We start from the raw sequence: 20,798 nt of genomic DNA, 5'->3' as shown, positions 1-20,798 counted from the left end.
AGTTGCTCCCAGAAAAGAGCCAGTGGGGTCCTGGGAGATCCGGGTTCAGATCTCGCCACTCAGCCATGAAACTCCCTGTAGGCCAGTCAGCTTGGCCTGCCTCGCAGGGCTCTTGTGAGGACAAAGCGGGCCAAAGTTTGTGCTGTGTGCACTCCTTTCAGAACAGAAGGAACAGAATGAAGAATAAACTTGGAGGCTGCATTGGGCAACAACTGGGGGGGTCAGTGGGGGCCCTTTTTTACCTTTGATGTTTTAGCATGTTTTTATATCTGCTGGAAGCTGCCCAGAGCGGCTAGGGCAACCCAGTCAGATGGGTGGGGTACAAACAATAACATTATGGAGAGCTCCGTTGGTGAGAGCTTGGTGCCGACAATGCCAAGGTTGCAGGTTTGACCCCCGTCAGGGACAGCTGCATATTCCTGCATTGCAGTGGTTTGGGCTGGATGACCCTCAGGGTCCCTTCCAACTCTACAAATCTATAATTCTATGACTGGAAAAGGGAAGTGTGTGTTACAACAAGTTCACTTTTTCAAAGAATGAGTTTCCTTGTGCAAGAATGGCCTGTGACCTCAATTGGCGGGCATGGGACTGAATCCTATCCCAAAATAGTGACAGTCTGGTCTGGAGGCCCTGCAGACCTCTGCAGAAGCAAACCAGGATGGGTGCTGTGGTCTGCCAGGAAAGGTCTTCATCTCCCCTCCCACCTTTCCCTTGTTAAATTTGCAAATAAAAATAAATTTTGCAAAAGCACGATTTCTTGATAAGCAAGCTGTCTGGAAGACCTCGGGCTCTTTGCAAATGCATGATGTCGGCTGGAGGCTCAGGATGCAGAGACGCTTGTGCATGTGTGTGAGAGAGATCCTTGCTCTGCCCTTGCAGGCTAAATCAGATCAGCGTTCGCACTCAGAGCCTCCCGCCCCTGGCAATACTGCCATGAGGTCACCCTGCAGGCATTCCTTCTGCCCCCACCAGAGTCATCCTGGGCTGCTGTGTGTATTTTTAACCCCCTCTCCAAAGCCCAGGAGGGTCCCGGGACAGAGAGCGAATTGGGGGCACTGGGTGATTAACTCTTCCTGCGCTGCAGTGCCAATAACGGCATCCCATCCCTTGGCCTGGCGGGTGTGAGAGCAAATCGGCTCTTCTGGTGCAGAAACAGGGAGTGGATCTCTCCCAGCGATGAAGCAGAGAAAGGACCCTTCACACCTTCCATGCATTTCTCAGCTTTCACATTCCAAAAACAAGAGCTGCTAAAAAGTTGCAACATGATTTGAAAGATGTTTTGTTTAAGTGAACATAGTTTAATTTCGCCTGGTAAGCGAAATGTGCATAAAAATGCATAGAAGTAATTAAAAATGACTGCCAAGTACTTGCAGTTATATTATAGATTATTATAGATTGTTGTTGTTTTTTGGTTTTCCAAAAGACATTTAGGTGCATCTTCATCAAACATAAACTTGCCAAGTTAAATGTTGTCCCATGACAAAATGTTGTCCCAGCAGAATTCCTCAGGCCCCAAAGCATATTTCTAAGACCCATCACTGAACAAATTTGCAAAAATTAAGTTTTGTCCTCTAAAATGACACACCCTGTCATGAACCTTAAAAATCTACAGATTGTGCACTGGTGTGGGGGGGGGGGGCGGCGGTGGTTGTTGCTCTGAGCCATTGGGGCGGAGCTGATGTCTGGTAGTGGTGTGGAGCATGGGCTATGAGCCTGGTGGTACCCCATCGGAGGTACGACTCCTCCCCTAGTACCCCATACAGGTCCCACGGGTGCGACCGCAGCACACCCAGCACGGGCCCATTGGAGGCCCCCTCCCCCAGCCGCCAGACACCTACTCAGCTTGAGGTCGCGGTGAATGATGCCTTGCTGGTGGAGGTACTGGAGGCCAGCAATGACTTGCTTGAGGTAGAAGCGGACCTCAGGCTCCGTCAGCGTCTTGCGGGCTTTCAGGATGTGGGCCAGGGACTGGAGAGAGAGAACACCAGGGTTTTAGCAGCCTCACTCCAAATCCCAGGGTCCCAAAGGGTGCCACTCCCCACAGGTCATGGGGGCTGAATTGCACCCCTCCCAAAAAAAAAAAAAATCTTATGGGGACAGCTGCATCTGTTGAATTGCCTGCCCTTTTGTGCAATGCTTGTGGAATGTGAAAGAACGTGGCCTGAGATGGCAGAAAAGGATGGGGCCCCTGGTGAAATTCATTACTCAAGGGGCAGAAGCTCTGTTTGGTTTTGCGCCGGGGAAAGCATGGGGTGGGCAGCCGGGGACAATACTGGTGCCAGATTCTGTTGGGGAGGGAGTGGCTTTAGCCAGGCCAGCAAAGAATTGTAGAAGTGTAAAGTTGGAAGGAACTCCAAGGGTCATCTAGTCCAACTTGCTGCAAGGCAGCAATGCAACTGCAAGCCTCTTCTAGGAGATGGCAGGCGGGTCAGAACAGCAAATAAAGCTTCAGGGTGCTAACTTATTAGCACCTTCTGAACAAATAACAATAACAATAATAATAATAATTTTATGATTTATACCGTGCCCATCTGGCTGGGTTTCCCCAGCCACTCTGGGCAGCTTCCAGCAGAATATGAAAACATTATAAAACATCAAACATTAAAAACATCCTGATACAGGGCTGCCTTCAGATGTCTTCTAACAACTGTTATTTATCTCCCTGACATCTGGTGGGAGGGCGCCACCACCAAGAAGGCCCTCAGAGCTGGACCTCAGAGCAAGGGGTGGTGCTGTGGAGAAGCTCCAATGGCCAACTTCAGCAGACTGGGCATTTGTCAGAAACACAGGAGTAAACTGAGTCACTTTTTCCCAGGGATTCTTGAACTCCAATTCCTGCATTGCAACCCTGCAATTCTATGGACAACTTTCTGTATTCCATTGCAGGCGGAAGGAAGGAAGGAAAGCCTTTGAGGGCCCAGCCTGTCAGCTCCCTCTCTGCTCTGGCTCTCCCTTTCTCTCTCTTTTTCTCACCTTCCGACTGCAGTACTCCAGGACCATGTAGATGTTCTCCTGGTCAGCAAAATGCCGGTGGAAGCCGACAACATTCCTGTGCTTGAGATGGCTGTGCAGCTCGATCTCGCGCTCGACCTGCAGGGGGTGGGGGGAGAAAGCCACGAGGTTCCTGCTGAAGCGCCAGCAGAGACACCCCCCCACCCAGCGCCAGCAGAGAGGAGAGGAGCCACAGGTGCAGGTGCTGGAGTCAGCGAGAAACTCAGCAATATCTACAGTATATAGAGTTACGACATCCAAGGACAAAGGAGAGCAAAGCGCATGGAGAATCTGCAATGAGAAAGGAAGGCGCTGGCCTCTGCCTCTGCTAGAGACCGTTGCCCTTTGCCCCCCCCCCCCTATTTTGGCAGTCTCCCCACTTTCCAGAACCTTAGACTGGAAGCTCTTTGGAGCAGGATCCCTTTGGCTGCATGGCGCCTGGCGGCCGCTTAGCTCACATCCTATGTGACTGGGTGCTTTTTGCAATATTCCCTGCCCCAAGGAGCTTCTGATCCCAGGATGGCAAGGGTGTAGTGTGGGGACTGGGGGGTCGTGGCCCTGGGCACACCATTTTGAGGGGTGCAAAACAGGCGCTGGCTTCCAAGGGAATCCCTGTCCTTCCCTGTCTGCCAAAGTCCCCAGAGCCCAGCCTGGGCCAGCCACCATGTCCCCGGGTCCCTTGCCGAAGGGCCACCTGGCAGCACTTGCTCTTGGATGGTGAGGACAGAGGGAGGCAGACAAGGGGCAGCCTCGGCATGGCCTGGTGCAGCACTCCTCTCTGCGGGCATTGGGGGGATTTGCCCGCCATGGGCCACGTCAGCTGGCTGGACTCCCCCCTGCACAGGTGGGCAGTGCCCTGGACACCAGCAATGCACGCTAAGCCACTGGCTGGGTAAAATGTCATGGGGAAGTGGAGGCACAGAGCTGCGCTGGGATCAGGAGGGGCAGGGTCACACATCCGTCACAGATCAGATCCCCCAGATGCATTTGCTTCACAGATAATCATAATAATTAATAATAATTTTATTACTTATACCCCACCCATCTGGCTAGGTTTTCTCAGATTTGAGAAAAACCCTGCAGCAGACGGATCAGGCCCATCGCAGCTAGCATCCTGCCCTCACAGGAGCCAACCAGACACCCCAAAGGGAAACTCACTAGCAGGACCTGAGAGCAGCAGCCTTCCCCCACTCCAGCGTTCTAAGATAGGCTGGCTTGTCCATGGAGGCTCCATTGAGGAATCATAAGAAACTAAAAAGAGCTCAACTGCTGGATCAGACTCAAAGGGGGCCCATCGATTCCAGTCTTCTCTTCTCATAGTGACCAAATACCCCTAAGAACCAAGCAATCGAGATAGACTGCCTCTGGACCTGGAGGTTCCATCAGAATGTAAGAAGAGCCGGCTGGATCAGGTCAATGGCCCATTTTGCCCAGCATCCTGTCCTCAGAGTGGCCAACCATTATGAGAAACCTACAAACAGGATCCGAGCACAAGAGCAACTCTCCCCTCCAGCAGTTTCCAACACAGTGGCGTAGCGTGGGTTGTCAGCACCCAGGGCAAGGCAAGTAATTTGCGCCCCCAAACCCATGGATTTGCGCCTCCTAACCCTAACCCCCAGATGTTGCGCCCGGTGCGGCCAGCCCACCCTGCACCCACCACACTACGCCACTGTTCCAACAACTGGGATTCGGAAGCCTCTGACTGTCAGGACAGAGCATAGCCATTGTGGCTGATAGCCATCCAAAGCCACGCCTCCTCCTTGAATTTGTCCAATCCTCATTTCAAAGCCATCCAAGCTGGTGGCCGTCAGTCCCTCCTGTGGGAGGGAGTTCCACAGTTTAACTCTGTGCTGCCTTCTTTAATCTACTGGAATTTCAGCTTTGCCCATGAATTCCAGCGTCAGGAGAGGAAGAAAAGCTTCCTTTTGCCCACTTTCTTCTACTTTGCATGATTTTAAGCCTTGTTTAAATGCTCAAGTGTAGAGGAACGCCACCCTTTGGGTGGGAATAAAGGGGTCAGGAAAAGAAAAGTGTGTGTCCCCCAATATTGAAAAAGGAGAGGAAGGGCCTTCCTTAAAGCATTTTTATCCTAAAGGTAAAGATAAAGGGACCTCTGACCATTAGGTCCAGTCGTGGCCAACTCTGGGGTTGCGGCGCTCATCTCGCTTTACTGGCCAAGGGAGCCAGCATACAGCTTCCGGGTCATGTGGCTAGCAGGACTAAGCCACTTCTGGCAAACCAGAGCAGTGCACGGAAACACCGTTTACCTTCCCACTGCAGTGGTCCCTATTTATCTACTTGCACTTTGAGGTGCTTTCGAACTGCTAGGTTGGCAGGAGCAGGGACCGAGCAATGGGAGTTCACCCCTTCGCAGGGATTCGAACCACTGACCTTCTGATTGGCAAGTCCTAGGCCACATCGCCACCCATGTACCATTTTTATCCTACTCTCCAGCTACAAAAAAGAGGCTTGCAATCGAGAAAACATAGCATGAAAGGAAAAATGGTGGGGAGGGAGGAGGGCAAATGAAGGAACCTGTTCTTAGCAGCGAATTTAAAAAAGGGAGGTGGGGTGCTTAATGGCATTGGAGAGGGAAGAAGGGTCCTCCTCCCACAGGGGAACCCAGCTAAAGAAGGCACCAACTACAATAATCAATAATCATATCTGGGCTCACCTTCCCTCGGTTGTCCAGCCTGGAGACCCGGGACTGAGGCACGACCTTCACGGCATAGACCTTGTTGGTGAAGGTGTCTGTGAACTTGTAGCATCTCCCAAAGGCGCCCTGAGGGGAAAGAGAGGAGGAGGGTGGCGGGTGGGGGTCAGCCAGGAACCGGGGCAGGTGTGGAACTCCATTTGTTGCAGGGAGCGTGGGTGGGCTGTGTGTCCCCTAAAACACACACGCAGACACAAGCTTCATTCGTTGCAAATCCTGTATTGCAGGGGGTTGGACTAGATGACCCTCGGGATCCCTCCTAACTCTACAATTCTATGATTCATTTCCTGGCTCCTAAGCCAGGTTTGTGCTGCTGCTTCCCTCTGGTCACAGGCTTGTCCTGCTGCCTCACATGGATGGCCTCTGAGGTCCCAAAATTCTGAGGCCATCAATTCAGACCCATAGTTTGAGGTCCACCTCCGAGGGCCTTCTGGCGGTTCCTTCCCTGCAAGAAGTGAGGTTACAGGGAACCAGGCTGAAGGCCTTATTGGTGGTGGTGCCCGCCTTGTAGAATGCCCTCCGGTCAGATGTCAAGGAAATAAAGAACTGTCTGACTTTTGGAAGACATTTGAAGGTTTAGGGAAGTTTCTAATGTTTGATGTTTTATCGTGTTTTTAATATTCTGTTGGGAGCCGCTCAGAGTGGCTGGGGAGTCCCGGCCAGATGGACGGGGTATAAGTAATAAATTTATTATTATTATTATTATTATTATTATTATTATTATTATTTCAAACCCCCTTCCCCACAAGGCAGGAATATCAACTCAAGCATCCAGGCCACCCAGCCTCTGCTTAAAAACCTTCCAGGAAGGAGAGTCCTCCACCTTCTTCCGAGCTGGCTCCATCTTCCATGAGGCAGATATCTCCCCTCAGCCTCCTCTTCTCCAGGCTTAACATCCCCACCTCCCGTGGAACAAGGGCGCCAGAGGCATGGCCGCAGCAGAACCCAGGTTCAAGCCCCGCTGGCGTCTCCGGGTCAGGATTCGGCCCGATCAAAGGGCACCTTCTGCTCAAAAACCAAAGCAGACTGCTTCTCCCGCTCCCCCCATTGGCTGGCGCCTCGAGTGGGCGGGGCTTTCTCCCCCACCTGTAGCGAGCCCGGGCATGCCCGACCCCATCCGGGAGAAAGCGGAGCAGACCCAGAGCGAGAAAGGGGCGGGTGGGAAATCCCCCGATCCGGATGTCTCTGGGCTCAAGCTGGGAAAGGGGCTCAGACGCGCAGGACTCCTGAGTCCTGGGGGCGTGGGTGGGTGTTGTGACTTGCTGGGGGCGGAGCGGGAGTCCCGGCTCCCCAAATGCAAAACATCGACCCACTCCGGATTAAGCACGTGTAGCCCCTGCACTTCTCATCATGTATTTGCAAAACAAAGCTGGATGATGAAGGATTCTGTGAGACTCCGAAGCTTGCCGGGTGCTTGGGGAGAAAAACCGATCTGATCCTGACAGCAGAATTGCCTTGCTGTGGATTTGGAGGGGTATAGTTGTCTTTTGCGCCTCTGACCCCCGCAGTTCCCCAAATAGCCTGTCCCGGGCTCGGAGCTCCGGAAAAACCGAGAGCGCCGCCTCGTCGCGGCTCTACCCAGATCTCCGGGCGCTACAAAGACAGACGCGCAAGGGGCAAACTCCGTTAGCAAAAATGGTCCCTGAACTCCTTCGGCGTGGGGAGACCAGTGGAAGGAGGAAGACGAAGGAACCAGATCAGAATCAGATCAGATCTAGGACCCGGACGCCTGGGTCCTGTGCTCAAACCTGAGAGAAAAAGGGGGCGCCTGATTCTCCACAAGAGTTCTTCCTGCGTGAACTTGGTTCGCCTCTTCACCTGGTGACTCAGTTTCCCCCAACGGGGAGCCGTCATTCTTGCAAATCCCCCCCAAAGAGAGGAAACTTTCTTGCTGCCGCCACCCCACACCGCTTTGAAAGTGGGGGGTCTCTGTCTGCGCCTGTTCCAACAGGCCCATTTCCACCCGACGCATCCCTGTGTACGAGCTAAGAGGGCAGAAAATCCCACAAACGTCATCTAAAAATACCAAAAAATTAGAATTGCAATTCTTAACCGAGGTTGCAAAATCCCTAAGGCAAGCGAAAAGGAAAGGAAATTGCAAAGCAACCATAGAATTATTTACCTTTCCCAAAAGCTGCCCTCTCTTGTAAAGCGTCCCCGTGCTCGGATCCTCTATGAAGTATTTGAGGCTCTCGCCTTCTGCCCTCCTCCAGGCCGGGTGCTCCATCCGCCCCATCGGGTGCCCCTCACCCTCCTCCCACCCTCCTCTTTGCAAACTCCTCCGGCTGCTCCTTAGAGTCTCTGGCCAGGAGGGAGCCGATGCCAGGTCCTCTTATAAGGCGGGGTTGGGGGTGGAGGGAAAGGGGGGCCGGCCAGGGGGGCCCTCTGCTGCCCAGGCAGCCTCCTCTGCCCATTGGAGGGCCGGGGATCCGCGATCCGGAGCAGAAGCGGCGCAGCACCCGCACGAGACGCCGGCCGGGAGGAGGGCGGAGAAACGTCGAAGCGCAAACTGGAGCGAAAGGAATCGGTTTAAAGAGCTGCGCTTGGTTCTTCGGCGGACTTCCAGCATCCGGATTAGGTCCAAGGGGTGTGGGCGCACCTGCTCCAGCACCCTGAAAGTCCACGGACAGGCGAGGTCCAGGTAGGTGCCCCCCACCCGTGGGCAGTGGAACCCCAGTGTCTCCCAGGCGACGTCCCAGCCAGGTGTCGGTTCCGCCAGGTCTGAGTTGAAGGGTTTGCCTGCCCAGAGGTGGGCGGGGGTTTCGCCTTCTGGGCTGGGTGGGACTTCTCCCCCCATAAACTGTCGGGGGGTGGGTGGGGTGCTGATGGACCCACATGGTGCCTGTGGCTGATGCGGCACCTGCGCCCCCTCCTTCGTTAACCCTTTATTGATTGGAGAGCGTCAGAGAGATGCTTCTACGATAAATAATTCTACAAAAGGATAGTAAACGAACACGTAATTTAGGAGGACGGTATTTCTGTTTTGGGAGCCGTGCAGGTCCTTGTTTGAAACGTACGATTTTAAAAGTCCCACCCAATTGCAGAAAATGGTTCTCCTGAGTCTTTCATCATGCAAATCTTGTGGGTTAACCTTTCCCCATTTGCAAGGTCTCCTAAGTTCTTTTTACCTAGTGAGATTTATTTTATTGAGATTTTCCCATAATACAATAAAGTTGTGATTACCAAAGATACCAAGGTTCCTTAATCTTATACCACAATTAAAAACTGCTAAGAACGCAAAAACAATCCATCTGTCATGTATGCATTAGCTGAGATTCCTGCATTTCAGGGCGTTGGACTAGATGACCCTTGGGGGTCCCTTCCAACTCTGCAATTCTATTATTCTATTTAAAACTAGGCATTAAAGTGGACAATCATGGCCAAGAAGACCCATTTACATAGAGAGCATAACCAGAGTTGTGGACCGTTTATTTCTTTGGTTATGAATTTTCTCTGCTTCGTATTCAAAAGACTCCCAATAGAAATCAGAGACAATAGACAAAGTTTCAAAGTGTTACATGAAGCAGAAAAGACAGTCCAGTGTCCTGCGAAGGAATATCGAAAGCACCTGCTGCTTTGCTGGGATCATAGAATCAAAGAAGTGTAGAGATTCCCCTGCAGAAATCTTTTGCCCCATGAGGGACTCGAACCATAGGGGCTGAGCTATCCATCGTGAATCTCCCAGAGATCTGTGGATAATGGGTGGATGACTGAGCTATCCCAGGCATGTTGGGAAGCAGTCTGTGCCCCACACAGGATGTCAGCCAACGAGGGGCAGAGCCTTCTCTGTGCCACTAGACATGGCAATATGGACCCCCAAGTACGCAAAGAGGTGAGTGGCTGAAAAACAGTGAATGAGAGAAGCACATAGAAAGAGCTGCATCTGCAGTGGAAACATCAGAATGGGACCAGAGCAGAGCAGTGAACATCAATGTTGCTGCAGGAATGCTTAGAAACCTTTTTAAGCAGAGCTTGGATGGCCACCTGTCAGGGATGCTTCAGCTGAGATTCCTGCATTGCAGGGGGCTGGACTAGATGACCCTTGGGTGCCGCTTCCAACTGTATGGCTCTATGATTCTATGAATACAGGGGTACCTTGGGTTACAGACACTTCTTCAAGTTACAGACACTTCAGGTTACAGACTTTGCTAACCCAGAAATAGTACCTCAGGTTAAGAACTTTGCTTCAGGGACTTCCGGGTTAGCGCCATCGGTAATGGCGGCATTCCTCTGACTGAGAGGAACCCGCTCCGTGGAATTCGGGTCGTGCTGCGGCGGCGAAGGTGGAGACCCTTCAGAAATCCCAGGCGGATGAAGCCTGGGAACGTGGGATTCGGCTGACACCAGGAGCGCCCCCCCCACCCACAGGGAAACCCCTTTTCGGGGGTTCTGAAGTGACGTGGGGTGAGCGGCGCGGTGTTTTGAATTGACCGCTATTTTTACAGCGTGAAGCCGCGTAGCCGTTGCCGGAGAGCGCTGACTTTTTCTTGTGGACAATTGGATTTCAAACAACAACCCGTGAGTAGAATGGAAATTGGATTTTTAAAGTATTTTTAAATTGGCACCAATCGGGGAAGGTCTAAACAGGAAGTCCGCCTCCCCTTTCTGTAAATAAACTGAAGCAAAGAACCTGTTAACTAAGGTCGTGGAGAGTTTTATGTAAAGGATTTAAATTCCACTGATTGAAATTACCATCAATATTTCTTTTGGAAGCAGGGGAGCCTGCAGGAGAAGGTTAAAATTCGGGAATTGAAGCGCCACTTCCCTAAACCCGGGAGTGGTCTGTGAGAGCCCGCTGACAGTGAATAGATAAATTTGACAGCTGTCAAGTTAGCTGTCAAGATACAAAAGAAGGACTTTGTTTCTACTGTCCGTTTTTGTTACAAGCTTACGTTTAAAATGAAGGAAGGAACTGTTACAATTTAACGTATGGGACCTTTGGGTCTGTGCTGGAAGGAGTGAAAAGGAACTTGAATCCCTCTAGAGGGAGCTTTGGGATATTATCGTAAGGAAGCAGCTGGGAAATGGCTTTTAAAGATAAAAGCCCTGAGAAACTAGTTTTTGACCTTGGACTGTTTAAAGGATGGCAGTTGGGAAGGAAATCGAGTGTGAACTGAACAGGACATTTTATCTCTTGGGAAAGCTGCAAGACCAGATAAATGTTATGGCTACTAATGTTGTAATTTTGGGGGGGAAAGTGGGTATTAGTAAAGAACTCGATAAGAACTCGGCACAGGAACCTCTTCCAACTGAACAAATTGAAAAATTTGAGAAGGAGAATCATGTTGTGATTAAAGTGATGAAAGGGGGAGCCGTAACCCTACAGAGGCAAATGGTGGACTACAATTTGAGGCCTTACATGAGGGCAACAAGGAGAAGCAAATTTTTGGAGATGGAAGCCTGGCTTGGTCTAGAAAATGAAAGATGGAGAGATCACCCTATGTGGAGATCAAATGACCTTTGGGTTACAAATCTGAGCCAGGTGGAGGTTGGAGTTTCGGGGGCCTTTGGATTTGAAAGGAGCGTGAAACAAGATTTGGAATATCCTATAGGCCCTATTTTTAACCATGGAAGTTTGGCAGGAAGGAATATGATTACCGTTGGGTTGGAGCTTCCCCGAGATCTGGTTTTCAACACCAAAGACTATCAAAAAGACCGGCAGAGGGGACATGAAAGAGACTTAAGAGCCTTGGACTTAAGATCTCCGGGTTGATGGTTTTCCGAGATTGGTGGACTTTTGCTGGGGGCCGAAACCGGGGAGGGGATCTGGTGGAAGAAAATTGGGAATTTAAAGTGTATATAATATGTTTCTTGTTTTTTTTAATGAGAGATGGGAAAATCGTGGAATGGAATCTTTTTTGACCCTAGGGGAAGCGTCTTAAGAATAAGTACAGATATATAAGTTTTTTTCGGTTTTTTGATGTCTTTTTTGTATGTGTACTGTTTTTTCGTTTTTTCTTTTTCAATTGTTCTCTTTTTATTCTTTTTTTTCTGTAACCTTTAAAATCTTAATAAAAATTTATATATATATATATAAAAAGAACTTTGCTTCAGGATGAGAACAGAAATTGCACGACGGCGGCAGCAGGAGGCCCCATTAGCTAAAGAGGTACCTCTAGTTAAGAAGAGTTCCAGATTAAGAACGGACCTTCAGAATTAAGTTCTTAACCTGAGGTCCCACCCTAAGCACCGAGGCCAGGTGGTTAGTGTGCGAGTGACGTGGAAGCCCTGCTTGGCATGCCAAAGGAGCCATAGTCTGACTTGCCTCAGGCCCCTTCCTTGGGTGTCTCCTGGAGGACTCATCTTGATTTGCTTGTGAGGATGTTGCACTGAGTAATTGTTATCCCATACTTCCCAGGAGATCTTTTCTTCATTTCCCTTTCCCTGTGACAGTTTGGATGCATCCCCCTGCCCGGAAGTGGTTCTTGCACAAGAGTGCCAACCCCCCTGTTAAGTGTGTGATTGGAAAAGCCCTCCTCCTCAAATCCAATGACCATGACGGGAGACCAGTATAGCCTGTGTGCCTCTAGGGGGCGCCCCAGCACCAGAGATGGGAGACAGTGGAAAGGGACCCACCCACTCTCTTCTTGCTGGGACACTTGCAGGCTGTGTACGCATCATACATTCCCTCTCCACCCCCCCCCAACCAAAAATGCTGAGAACTGTAGTTTGCCCCTTCACAGAGCTACAGCTCCCAGCACCCTCAGTTCCCAGGATTCACTGAGGAGGGGTTGAATGTGCTTTAAAGGCGTCCCCGTGTGTCTGGGGCAACCTAGTCAGATGGCAGGACACAAAATATATTTTATTATCATTATGTGATAGGAACTTTATGGTCTTAGATATATAGTAATGTTCCTAAGTGTACCAACCAAGCACATACATAGATCAGCACAGGAAGGCCAGCCTGGAACCATTTTGATTCCTAAACTGACCAAATCTTTTCTCTGCAAGGTCAAAATGGAAAAGCCTCCCCATTGTCTTTTCCTTCACAAAGCCTGTCTTAAGGGCATGTCTGTGTTTGAATAGGGTGTGAGCCTGTGACCTGGCCCAGGAACTAAGTATTTATCATTACAAAAGACTGGCCAGGCTACCCAGGAAATCCAATCAAGGAACCTGCCAGACAGGAGATAAACAACATTCAAATTTTTGTTTTAGACTGTCTTTTCTGTGATGTAGCTGTGATGTATCTGAGGGGTGGTCTTAGGTTACACCCCTCCTTTCTGTGATGTATGTATGATGTTTCTGGGGGTGGTCTTGATCTACAGGGTGGCAATTTCAAAAGTCTTTAATAAGGCCTTGCACACCATCTTTCTGGGTTCCTCCTCTCTCCTGCAAGTGAGAGGAGCACCCTGTTGCAACAGATCAATAAAGGCCAAGCCTGCAGGCTGCTGTTTTGCTACAAGTAATCCTGGTTGGAGTCTTTGTTTTTGCCCAAGGGAGCCCTCGGATTTTCCCGTTAACAGTTACCACCATCACCAAGTGCAGTCACCTAGAGCGTGGTGCTGACAATGCCAAGGTTGCAGTTCCGATCTCCCTACTGCCTAAATCCCTGCATTGCAGGGGCTGGACTGGATGATCCTCAGGGTCCCTTCCAACTCTAGGTGACCCATTTGCATAGAGAGCATAACCAGAGTTGTGGACCGTTTATTTCTTTGGTTATGAATTTTCTCTGCTTCGTATTCAAAAGACTCCCAATAGAAATCAGAGACAATAGACAAAGTTTCAAAGTGTTACATGAAGCAGAAAAGACAGTCCAGTGTCCTGCGAAGGAATATCGAAAGCACCTGCTGCTTTGCTGGGATCATAGAATCAAAGAAGTGTAGAGATTCCCCTGCAGAAATCTTTTGCCCCATGAGGGACTCGAACCATAGGGAATCTCCATCGTGAATCTCCCAGAGATCTGTGGATAATGGGTGGATGACTGAGCTATCCCAGGCATGTTGGGAAGCAGTCTGTGCCCCACACAGGATGTCAGCCAACGAGGGGCAGAGCCTTCTCTGTGCCACTAGACATGGCAATATGGACCCCCAAGTACGCAAAGAGGTGAGTGGCTGAAAAACAGTGAATGAGAGAAGCACATAGAAAGAGCTGCATCTGCAGTGGAAACATCAGAATGGGACCAGAGCAGAGCAGTGAACATCAATGTTGCTGCAGGAATGCTTAGAAACCTTTTTAAGCAGAGCTTGGATGGCCACCTGTCAGGGATGCTTCAGCTGAGATTCCTGCATTGCAGGGGGCTGGACTAGATGACCCTTGGGTGCCGCTTCCAACTGTATGGCTCTATGATTCTATGAATACAGGGGTACCTTGGGTTACAGACACTTCTTCAAGTTACAGACACTTCAGGTTACAGACTTTGCTAACCCAGAAATAGTACCTAGAGTCAGAAATAGTACCTAGAGCGTGGTGCTGACAATGCCAAGGTTGCAGTTCCGATCTCCCTACTGCCTAAATCCCTGCATTGCAGGGGCTGGACTGGATGATCCTCAGGGTCCCTTCCAACTCTATAGTTCTATGCTTCTGTTTTCACCATCCCCAGACAATCAGATTCCATCTGATTTGCCTGTAGAAAGTTATGGGGAGGTGAAAGGAAGATCTCAATTTATTGCACCTTCTTTCTGATTTGTCTATGGGGAAGTTACACAGGACTGAGTTGAGCCAGTTTCTCTTGCTGTTTCCAGGGCATTTCCCAAAAATTCTGCAAAAAGCTCGAGCTGGGGGGTGCGGGAGGCAGAGAAATGTGGTTTGGTTGCAGCAGGAAGGAAAAACTTCTTTTTAATTGCACATCCTGAATGAGCAGGTATGTTGTTGACAGTCTGGAAAAAGTGGTCCCAAATTGTTATTTGTGTGCATTTGGCAGGCTGAGGGGGGTTTGGGGGGGGCTGTTGATCTTTTCAACAACATCCTGGCCCATCCAGGTCTGGAAAGTGAGCCTTATGAGGAACAATTGAGGGAACAGGGGATGCTTAGCTTGGAAAGGAGAAATGGGAGCCACCTTCAAATATCTGAAGGGCTGTCCTGTGGAAGATGCAGCAAGCTGGTTTTCTGCTGCTCTGGAAGAAAAGATGTGAGCCAACAGATTTAAATGCTGCTAGCAGCCATTTGCCAGAGGAACGGACGCCCTTGGAAGGTGGTGGACTCTTCTTCCTTGGGTGGCCGTCTGTCAGCGATTCTTGAGCTGCAAGTCCTTCATTGCACGAGGCTAGACTAGATGAGCCTTGGAAGTACTTCAAACCCTGCAATTCTAGTTATGAGAAAATAAAGTCCAAGGTACGAGATTGGCTCCATTATTTTCAAATAATGGAGGCTTTCAAACAAGACAGGAAAATTGGTTTCCAGGTGGAGAAATCGAAATTGGAAACAGAATTGTTAGAACCCAATACTAAGAATTTATCGAGAATGTACAACTTGCTGTTGAAGTGGACTACAATAGATGAGACAGTGAAGTCTGCTATGGTTAAATGGGCACAGGACATAGGTCATGACATTATGTTTGCTGACTGGGAGCAGTTATGGACCACAGGTATTAAATTTACGGCATGCAATGCCTTACGAGAAAACATTATGAAAATGATTTACAGGTGGTACATGACCCCAGTCAAGCTTGCGAAGATTTACCATTTGCCCAATAACAAATGCTGGAAATGTAAAGAGACTGAGGGTACCTTTTTCCACCTTTGGTGGACCTGCCCAAAGATTAAGGCCTTCTGGGAAATGCTTTATAATGAAATTAAGAAAGTGCTTAAGTGCACCTTTAACAAGAAACCAGAGGCATTTCTCTTGGGTATGGTCGGCCAGTTGGTGCCGAAGAAGGATAAGAATTTCTTTTTGTACGCTACTACGGCAGCAAGGATTCTTCTAGCAAAGTATTGGAAGACACAAGAGCTACCCACGCTGGAGGAGTGGCAGGCGAAAGTGATTGACTTTATGGGACTGGCAGAAATGACCGGCAGAATCCGCGACCAAGAGAGAGAGACTGTGGAAGAAGATTGGAAGAAATTTAAGATGTATCTTAAGAATTATTATAAAACTGAGGAGTGTTAAAATGCTGAGGGAAAAGAAGACGTAGAATTGCAGCGATAATTGGGTTTAAAAATTTAGGGTGGAATAGAGAAAGAGGACAAATTTATATTTAATTGGGTAAGATAGATTGCTGAATAATGGTACTAAACTAAGGATGCAAAAAGGGAAAGGTATGGGGAAGTCCGGGAAAAGAGGGTTATGAGAATAAGGTTAAGAAAATATGAGTTTGTTGTTTGTTTGTTTTTATGTTGTTTTTCTTTTGTTTGTGATAAAAAATTGGAAATTAATAAAAATCATTTAAAAAAAAAAAAAAAAACCCTGCAATTCTATGATTCTGTTACCCACCGGAGGTTTTTCCGTGGAGGTCGGATGGCCATCTGCCAGGGATTCCTTAGCTGGTCTTCCTGCATTGCAGGGGGCTGGGGGTCCCATCCAGCCCTACAAGGTGTGATTCCATCTCTAGCACTGAGCATCCTATAGGAGAAGAAAGGCATAGGAAACTACCCCACCGGGCCCAGCGCTGTCCCTGATGAGCAGTTGTGGGTTTTCCAAAGGGGAAATTCCCCCTCCCTGACCCATTCTTCAGCTGTGATTCCTGCCTTGCAGGGGGTGAGACTACCTTCCAATGCTATGACCCTATTATTACTTGCCCAAAACTAAATGCATTGTTTGTGTTTCCCTTCAGGGGCCTGGCAGGGCCCTCAAGACTGCCTGCTTGATCGCTTCCAACCATCTCTGCAAAATGTCCTCCTTTCGGAGAGCCCATCACGGCTGCAGCTGTTTCCGTACAGTTTCAGCGCCGAGAGAGCAGTTCTGCAAGTGGTGTGTGTTCCTTCCTTCCTACACTACACAAACACACATATCCTTTGGTCCCCTGCTGAGCCTCTCTGAGTCCCACATTGCAGTGGGTTGAGCTAGATGACCCTCAGGGGACCCTTCCGACCCTGCCATTCTGCAGTTCTTTAGCTGCGATTCCCACATTGGGGGGGTTAGGCTAGATGACCCTGGGGGTTCCCTTCCAACTCGCTGACTGGTTGCCTGCTTCCCACAAATCTATCCCTCCTGCTGCATCTGCAAAACATCTGGAAGGATTTTAGGAGGGGAGGAATTGTCCCCCTGTGAATTGATGCAGACATTTGAGGGCTTGGAGGAGCCTGATTGAACAGGGTGCAGCTCAAAGGCTTCCCCCCCCCCTTTCTCCTGAGTGTTTCCCCTCCAGGAACTGATGTCACCACAGCTGGGACTGAGCCCTGCAGCTCTGGAAGGCGGCCAAAGCAGCCCCCTCCTCCCCACAGCTGTTTGGGAAGGGAGGCCTCTTCCCCACCCAGCCACAGCCCCCAAAGAGGGTCATAGGAAGTGTGAGCACTGGGTGGCAGTTCAAGGTACGAGGCAGCTGTGAGGTGTACCGCCACCCCGACGGAGAGCCTGGGCGTCTGCACATGTCCGGCATGCACAGAGACCACGTCTCTCATCTCGGACACACATACTGCCCCCCCAACTGGCCAAACCAAAGAAGGCAAAAACCCACACCCTGTGGCCTGCAGTCATCATAAATTACTGCCAAGGAAGCATTTTGCACTCGAAAGCGTGACTTGTTCGCAGAGCTGGATTCTCCTTCCGTCAGCATGAAAAAAAGAGGGAGAGAAAGAGAAGGTCCTTAGGAATAGAACTGGCAGTCACAAGATGCCGTTATACTAATAGTCCATTGGAAGATGGTGTGCCGTTCTGGTCACCTCCTGTCAAAAAGGAGATGTGAAGATGGGGGAAGGTTAAAAAATGGGTCACCCAAAATGATCAAGGGGATGGAGAGATGCCCCCAGGAGGAAAAGTTGCAGCATCCCCTTAGCTTAGAGAAAAGGCAGGGGAGAAGCAATGTGTTGAGATTCCCCCCTGCAGGGGGTTGGACTAGATGACCCTGGGGTGCTTTCCTCCTCTGCAATTCTATGCATGGCCCAGAGAAAGTGGAGGGAGGGGAGTTCTTCTCTTACAGCATGAGAACTTAAAGAATATAGCACGAGAAAAATTAAAAGCAACTCAAAGCGGTTCATGGACTCTCCTTCCTTGCAGGTTTTTAAGCAGAGGTTGGGTGGCCCTCTGTCCTGGAGGCTTTAGCGAAGATTCCTGCATTGCAGGGAGTTGAACTAGATGACCCTCGGGGTCCCTCCTAACTCCACCATTCTATGATTCTATGACAAACTAGCATGTTAAAAGCAACATAAATTAAATGTGTTTGCAAAAAGAGGCCGGCCACACAGCCATGGAAAGAAAAATCCCTCTTCATGAATTCTGTGTTCTCGGGTGCCTTCCATCTGCCATGGGCTCCCTCCTCGTTAGGCTTGGTATGAAGAGCAGTTCCCCAGATGTTTCCTTGCTCTAACAAGCCCCCCCCCCCCAGCACAACATCACGGTGGGGTTGCCCCCAGGACAGTTCCTGCCTCACAGACTGGCTGGGACACCTGAACTGGCAGAGGCAGGTGAAGGCGAGGAGCTGCCATCAGCCCCCCCCCCAGTTCCCTTTCATCCCTCTTATTGCAAGGCAGGGGCTGTTATCTCACCTGGCAGCTGTTCTGTCAAGTTACGGCCCTCCCTCCTGGGACTGGCATCCAACCAGGATGCTCCCAGCTCCCCCCTCTGCCTGCCAGCCCTTGCTTTTCAGGCACACCCCCAGGGAGAAAAGGGGAGAGGAAGAGGAGGAGGCCACATCTCCCCGTGAGTCAGGCTGTGCGCATGCTATGATACGATAATCTTTATTGTCATTGTCACATGCAGAATAATGAAATTGAAAAAAAAAATCTACATAAGACATTCAAAACCAACAAGCCTGCTACCCCAGCTATCCCAACCTGGTTAGCCCCCTAAAAACTCTGATAACCCAAATTTCAAAATACAATACACTCCCATAGAGACTCCTTACACTGTGTTTAAAACCAAAATCGCATTTGGATAGAAACTGTTTCTCAGGCGGCTAGTCCTAGTCTTTATAACCCTGTTACCTTCTTCCAGAAGGCAGAAGCTGAAAGAGATCATTTCCGGGGTGTATTGGAAGAGGGCTCTCCTATATCTTGTCTCCTCTCCTATTTGTCCAGGTTCCTTCCAACGCTAAGATACCATGATTCTCTCAGGACTGGGAAAGGAAGGAAGAGCCCTGAGCCTGGAAAGCCCTTTAGGGAGCGTCTGCCAGCCTGTGTGGGCAACACTGAGCTACATAGCTCATGTCCTGGCTCAGGACATGATGTTCCTCAAAGCAAGCAAAGGAAACCTGCAATGGGGAAACCTTGCTTTGGGATCATTGGGGGCTCCTCCACATGGCCCTTCGGGGCCAATTCATCCCTGCTCAGGCAGGCAGAGCCCCCCCCCTCGCACAGTGTGGACAATATTGTCCTCATCAAAATGCCATCCCCTTATCACACACAGAGAGAGTGCTAAAATAATAATAATCTGGGGTTGCTTTTTGCACTGGGTGTGTGTGTGTGTCTTGTTTTTGTTTTCTCAACTTACAGGATTTTCCATGGAAACAGAGATTCTGCCTTAAATGGTGGGAATTATATGGGATGGCATTTTGATGAGGGACATGTGTAGGCACTGAACGAACTATGCAAACATGTGCAGTGCCTGAGTAACCCAGGAAAGCGTCACGTGGAAGCACACAGAGGCTAAGACAAAAGGATTTATATGCTATTTAGGTGCTGAAATGACTGCTAGGAAATTAACAACTATAAAACCAGTATTTTCTTTCACCTTTTTCTACTTCTCCTCCTCTTCCTTCTCTCTCATTTGGTGTCATCTGCAGACACCAAACTGGGAAGGGGAGCTAATGCTGCTGAAGACAAAATCAGGATTCAAAATGACCATAACAGATTGGAGAACTGGGCCGAAACTAACAAAATGTGTTTCAATAGGGACAAATGTCAGGTTCTGCACTTAGGCAGGAAGAACCAGATGCACAAACATAGGATGTGGGACACCTGGCTTACTAGTAGTACATGTGAAAAGGATCAAGGGGTCTTGGTGGACCACAATCTCAACATGAGTGAACAGTGTGATGCAGCAGCAAAAAAAGCTAATGCTATTCAACCGAAGTCTAGTGTCCAGATCAAGGGAAGTCATAGTCCCACTCTATTCTACCTTGGTCAGACCACACCTGGAAGACTGCGTCAAGTTCTGGGCACCACAATTTAAGATGGACGTTAACAAGCTGCAACATGTGCAGAGGAGGGCAACTAGGGTCTGAAAACCAAGCCTTATGAGGAACGGTTGAAGGAGCTGGATATGTTTAGCTTGGAAAAGAGGAGACTGAGAGGAGATATGATAGCCATCTTCCAATATCTTAAGGGCTGTTGCAGGGAAGGGGCAGCAAGCTTGTTCCCTCCTGCTCCAGAGGGCAGGACCCAATCCAATGGCTTCAAGCTATGAGGAAGGAGGTTCCAACTCAATACCAAGAACTCTCTGACAGTAAGAACTTTTTTTAAAAAAAAGAACACCCAGTTAAAACAATAAAGAAGAAGTTCAGCTCAGGTGACTGCTGGCTTCTACACAGGTGTGTTTGTGTATCTTCAGGAGCTGACGGCATGCCAATTCTGAGGGGGATCCCTCTTTTTGTATTATTATCATTATCATTATCATTGTTATTGTTAAAAATTGTATACTGCCAGATACCATTATAAAATCACAATACATAAAAAACACAAAATGCATAATAAAAATAAGAACCTCATAAACCCATTTGCCATACTGTCTGAGGAAAGCCAGTAACCCAACTCTGCCATTTGATTATTCTTTAGCTGTGACTCCTGCATTGTGCGGGAGGCGGGGCAGGTTGGGCTAGATGACCCTTGGGATCCCTTCCAACTCAACAATCCTATGATTCTAGGAACAGGGCAGAACCTGCCTGTGCCCAGGTGGCACAAAGCACCGCCAAAGGACAGGGGTGGGGTTGCAATTCCACCTCTGTCTGCCTGGTCCTTGATTGATTTTTATTTTTACTTTTTAAAAACCCCGCACATGTCCTGCAAGGGCTTTTAAGGCTGCATTTCTTGCCTGCTCGGCGACAGACAGCCTACGTGCCCTTAAA

At 49.4% G+C, this 20,798-nt stretch overlaps 2 protein-coding genes across 3 annotated transcripts in view; one reads left to right on the top strand and one right to left on the bottom strand.

The window, feature by feature from the left end:
• THOP1 (thimet oligopeptidase 1) overlaps positions 1-20,798 on the top strand; it is a 285,623-nt gene that overhangs the window by 28,326 nt on the left and 236,499 nt on the right. The window lies entirely within an intron of this gene.
• Positions 1-20,798, bottom strand: part of LOC307207022 (serine/threonine-protein kinase PLK2-like) — a 29,590-nt gene that overhangs the window by 8,053 nt on the left and 739 nt on the right. The window contains exons 1-4 of one of the 2 annotated variants that reach the window (XM_079960668.1): positions 7,827-7,980; positions 5,666-5,773; positions 2,974-3,090; positions 1,839-1,968 (exon numbers count right to left, since the gene is read on the bottom strand). In XM_079960668.1, the coding sequence (XP_079816794.1) occupies positions 1,839-1,968; positions 2,974-3,090; positions 5,666-5,773; positions 7,827-7,940 (469 nt within the window). In that variant the 5' untranslated portion in view covers positions 7,941-7,980. Of the gene's footprint in view, positions 1-1,838; positions 1,969-2,973; positions 3,091-5,665; positions 5,774-7,826; positions 7,981-20,798 lie in introns of those variants that run through there. The other variant, XM_079960669.1, reaches the window with a different exon arrangement.

Source organism: Podarcis cretensis (assembly GCF_951804945.1).
Source record: "Podarcis cretensis genome assembly, chromosome: 18".
NCBI lineage: Eukaryota > Metazoa > Chordata > Lepidosauria > Squamata > Lacertidae > Podarcis > Podarcis cretensis.
This window is presented reverse-complemented; position numbering and strand designations above follow the sequence as displayed.